Source organism: Anneissia japonica, unplaced genomic scaffold (genome assembly GCF_011630105.1).
Source record: "Anneissia japonica isolate Jap-2015-1 unplaced genomic scaffold, ASM1163010v1 scaffold3320_len250348_cov120, whole genome shotgun sequence".
Classification (NCBI taxonomy): Eukaryota; Metazoa; Echinodermata; class Crinoidea; order Comatulida; family Comatulidae; genus Anneissia; species Anneissia japonica.
This window is the reverse complement of record NW_022738782.1, coordinates 134,074-137,324: the sequence shown is the minus strand read 5'-3', so window position 1 is coordinate 137,324 and position 3,251 is coordinate 134,074. Positions and strand designations below refer to the sequence as shown.

Genomic DNA, 3,251 nt, shown 5'->3' with positions numbered 1-3,251 from the left:
ATAAATGAAGTTGTATAATTGCAAAATCGTATTAAAAATGTGTTTATTTACGTTTGGTTTGCGGCGTATTTCAATTAACTTATTCGTTATTTGTACTATTTTGTTAAATTATTTAATTAAATTATATTTATTATATATCATTTTATATAATAAATGATAATAATGTATGGAGTTTTTTTTTTTTACTATCTGGCAAGCCGACTGAATTAGACAGATGACTATAAACAATAAATTTAAATGTGTTAGGTCTATGTTATTATACAGTATTTACTATGGTTTTGTAATTTATTACTTTTTATTTTTGTACTATTTGTTAAACTTATATATAATAAATGATAAGAATGTATGGAGTTTTTTCTTTTACTATCTGGCAAGCTGACTGAGCAAATACTCACAAAATTTAAATTAAAACGATAGAAGTAAATAAATTGAAATACATCCCAAAAATATTTAATAAATCATTGCAAAATCCGAGTATTAAATAAATTGAAATAATTGAGTAAATAAACTGAAATACATCCCAAATAACAGTACCAAGAACGAATAAGTTAATTGAAATACGCCGCAATTAACGCACTACATTCACTAAGAGACGCGCTTGGCGTTCCATAGAAATGACCGGCGGCTCAACTTGTCGGCGGCTCAACCGGTCATAATCCCTCATGAGGTAGCACCCCCCCCCAACTTTAAAATGTTAAAATCCAAGTTTTCATCATATGTATGAGAAATACTTAAACGAATACCATAAAACCTTGAAATGAAGCCCAATGGACTTAGTCTTGAGAAAAGCCCATCTCAAATTGAAGCCCACCCCTTCATTTGCAAAATTAGCCTAAAAAAAATAAGCCCATCTCAAGATAGCATAGGCTTCTTTTTGAGATAATAGATCTACAGTACATGAATTCCATTCAATTCGAGCGAATGACAGTTCAAGCAGATGTCAGTTTGAGCGGATGCCAGTTCGAGTGGATGCATTTAGTGCAAACTATAACAAGGGCAAATTTATCGTCGCCCTATTCCTGTATTTGTTTTTTTTCAACTGCAAAAAATGCTCTGTGCACTAAAGTTCCTGAATGTTTTTGGTACTTTTTGATTATTATTCCATGTTTGAATTACAGTCTTGGCAAATCTGACTACCAGATGGCCCCTAGCAAGCACATAATATTTTAAAACTATAGAATTTCGCACGTTCAGGTGAATTCATGGTTTTTGTCTCCAGTTGGGGTTTTGTATATTAAAAAAGCAAATTGTATTTGAAATTGAATTATATAGTGTTCTAACTGTATTTGTACAGTAGATTTACAATTTAGGCCTCTATTTGTAAATGTAATTAAACTGTAATTTTAAAATTACAGTAATTTTTTAACTGTAATTTTAATTGTTATTCACCATAGAAATCAAAATTATTTTTACATATATGGTGTCAGAAGTTGCACAAATCATTGATGTAGTAGTGTGACACAGGGGCGGATCCAGTAGGGGGCACGGGAAAGCACGTGCCCTCCCCCTTCCCGTTTTGACACTAAATTTTAAAAATGTCAATGCATATAATGTTATGGGCTACTCACTTATCTATTCTGAAACTGTTGTGCCCCACCCCACCGTTTGAAAAATTCTGGATCCACCAGCCCCTGTCTATCAACAACACAGTAAATAGACATCATACAAATTTTCTCCACTATTCACTATTCGTCTATAGTTCAAAACCCACTTTTTTTTTTAACTTAGCATGTGGAAAGAATAACAGTGACTAAACATTATTTTATGAACATAGGTATGTTTAATTGTAAATTGTTAACCTTATAAATCAATTAAAAACAACTTTTTCTATACATAAGGCTATAGGCTTCTCCCCCGGAACCCACTGGGGCTTTTCCCCTGGCTGCAGTGGCATATCTAGAAGTCTTGAAATGGAGGTGCTGATTGGGGGCGCGAAAAGTAAAGTGGGTTTTTTTGTCACATTTTGGGTTCCTGACATTGTTTTTACAAGTTTCCGATCTTTTCAATCACCTTATGGTCTGTCTCTTATACACATCTAGATGTGTATAAGAGACAGGTGCCCCCCCCCCCCCCTTCATACCCCCTGGCTCCCAGGCTGAATGCAACTTGTTAGCTCAAAATAGGAAATCTTAAGGTTATTCGTACCGCTCGAAGTGGCATCTGCTCGAATTGACTGGTTCTCCGGTACATACACTGTACATGAATTTCAAACAAACAAAATTAATTAAAAACATATTTGGTTTATACAATATTAGGCGATTTAGTGCCAGTTAATACACTCCATGATACTGATTGATCTTACAGTGGCCCTATTTATTGTTTTAGTATTAATTCCCAATTTACTTTGCAAAAGTGGCCTCAAAAAGAATACCCTTGGAAAGAAGCCCATCCAAAGTCCACAAAAAAGGAGGAAGCCTTGGGCTTCAATTCAAGGTTTTACGGTATTGCAAAAAAAAAAAACAAAAAAAAAAAAAAACCAACTACAGCAATTTAAGCTGTTTTGGGAATTTCGAAGTTCTTTTTGGAAAATTCTGAAACTTTGACAAAATTCGGCAGATTTATTACATAGATTTCTAGCCTTGTAAAATGAAAAACAGTTAAGAAAGCAGGCCAAAGAAAAAAAGAACAGATATAGATGGGGAGGGGGAAAGAAATTTATAATAACCTCAAATTCTTTCTGATTTTCTTTATGTTCCATAGGTTTACAAGAAAGTATCCTTGCAGCAGGTCTGGCAAGGATAGGCCGAGCAGTTCTTCATCTTGATAGGTAGGCTTTATAGTGCAACAATGCTAATAAACTGTAAAATAAAGCTTGTGCTGTAGGGAATCCTCTGCACATAAATTAGACTGGAATATAGTGGACAAGGATTACAGGCACTGAATTTTATGTCTTTGAGTTAAGCTTAATAAAAGTTCCAACTAAGCAACCAAAAACCCACTTACCATAAATTTTAGCTTCCACCTTCTGGTGCATAATTCTTTTTTATAGCAGTACAGTGCTTATGTCCTGTAGCTACTGTGAAGTGACTATTACTCAACTGACTGCTTCTTCAAACCAAAAAAAATGTCTTACAAAGGAGAGACCACCTGGCAATTATTCAAATTAGTATTACAAAACAAAACAAGCCAGACAAGTACAAAAAACTTCTTGATAAAATAAGCATTAAACATGGACATTACAACAACAGACATAACAAATACACGTAAAATTATCAGTTGGTTGCTTTTATATATTGAAATTGTTAGGCTCA

General features: G+C 33.8%; 1 protein-coding gene across 1 annotated transcript in view; it reads left to right on the top strand.

Moving 5' to 3' along the window:
• LOC117117825 (rab proteins geranylgeranyltransferase component A 2-like) overlaps positions 1-3,251 on the top strand; it is a 20,641-nt gene that overhangs the window by 1,030 nt on the left and 16,360 nt on the right. The window contains exon 2 of the mRNA XM_033262293.1: positions 2,701-2,767. Coding sequence (XP_033118184.1) covers positions 2,701-2,767 — 67 coding nt within the window. The remainder of the gene's footprint in view (positions 1-2,700; positions 2,768-3,251) is intronic.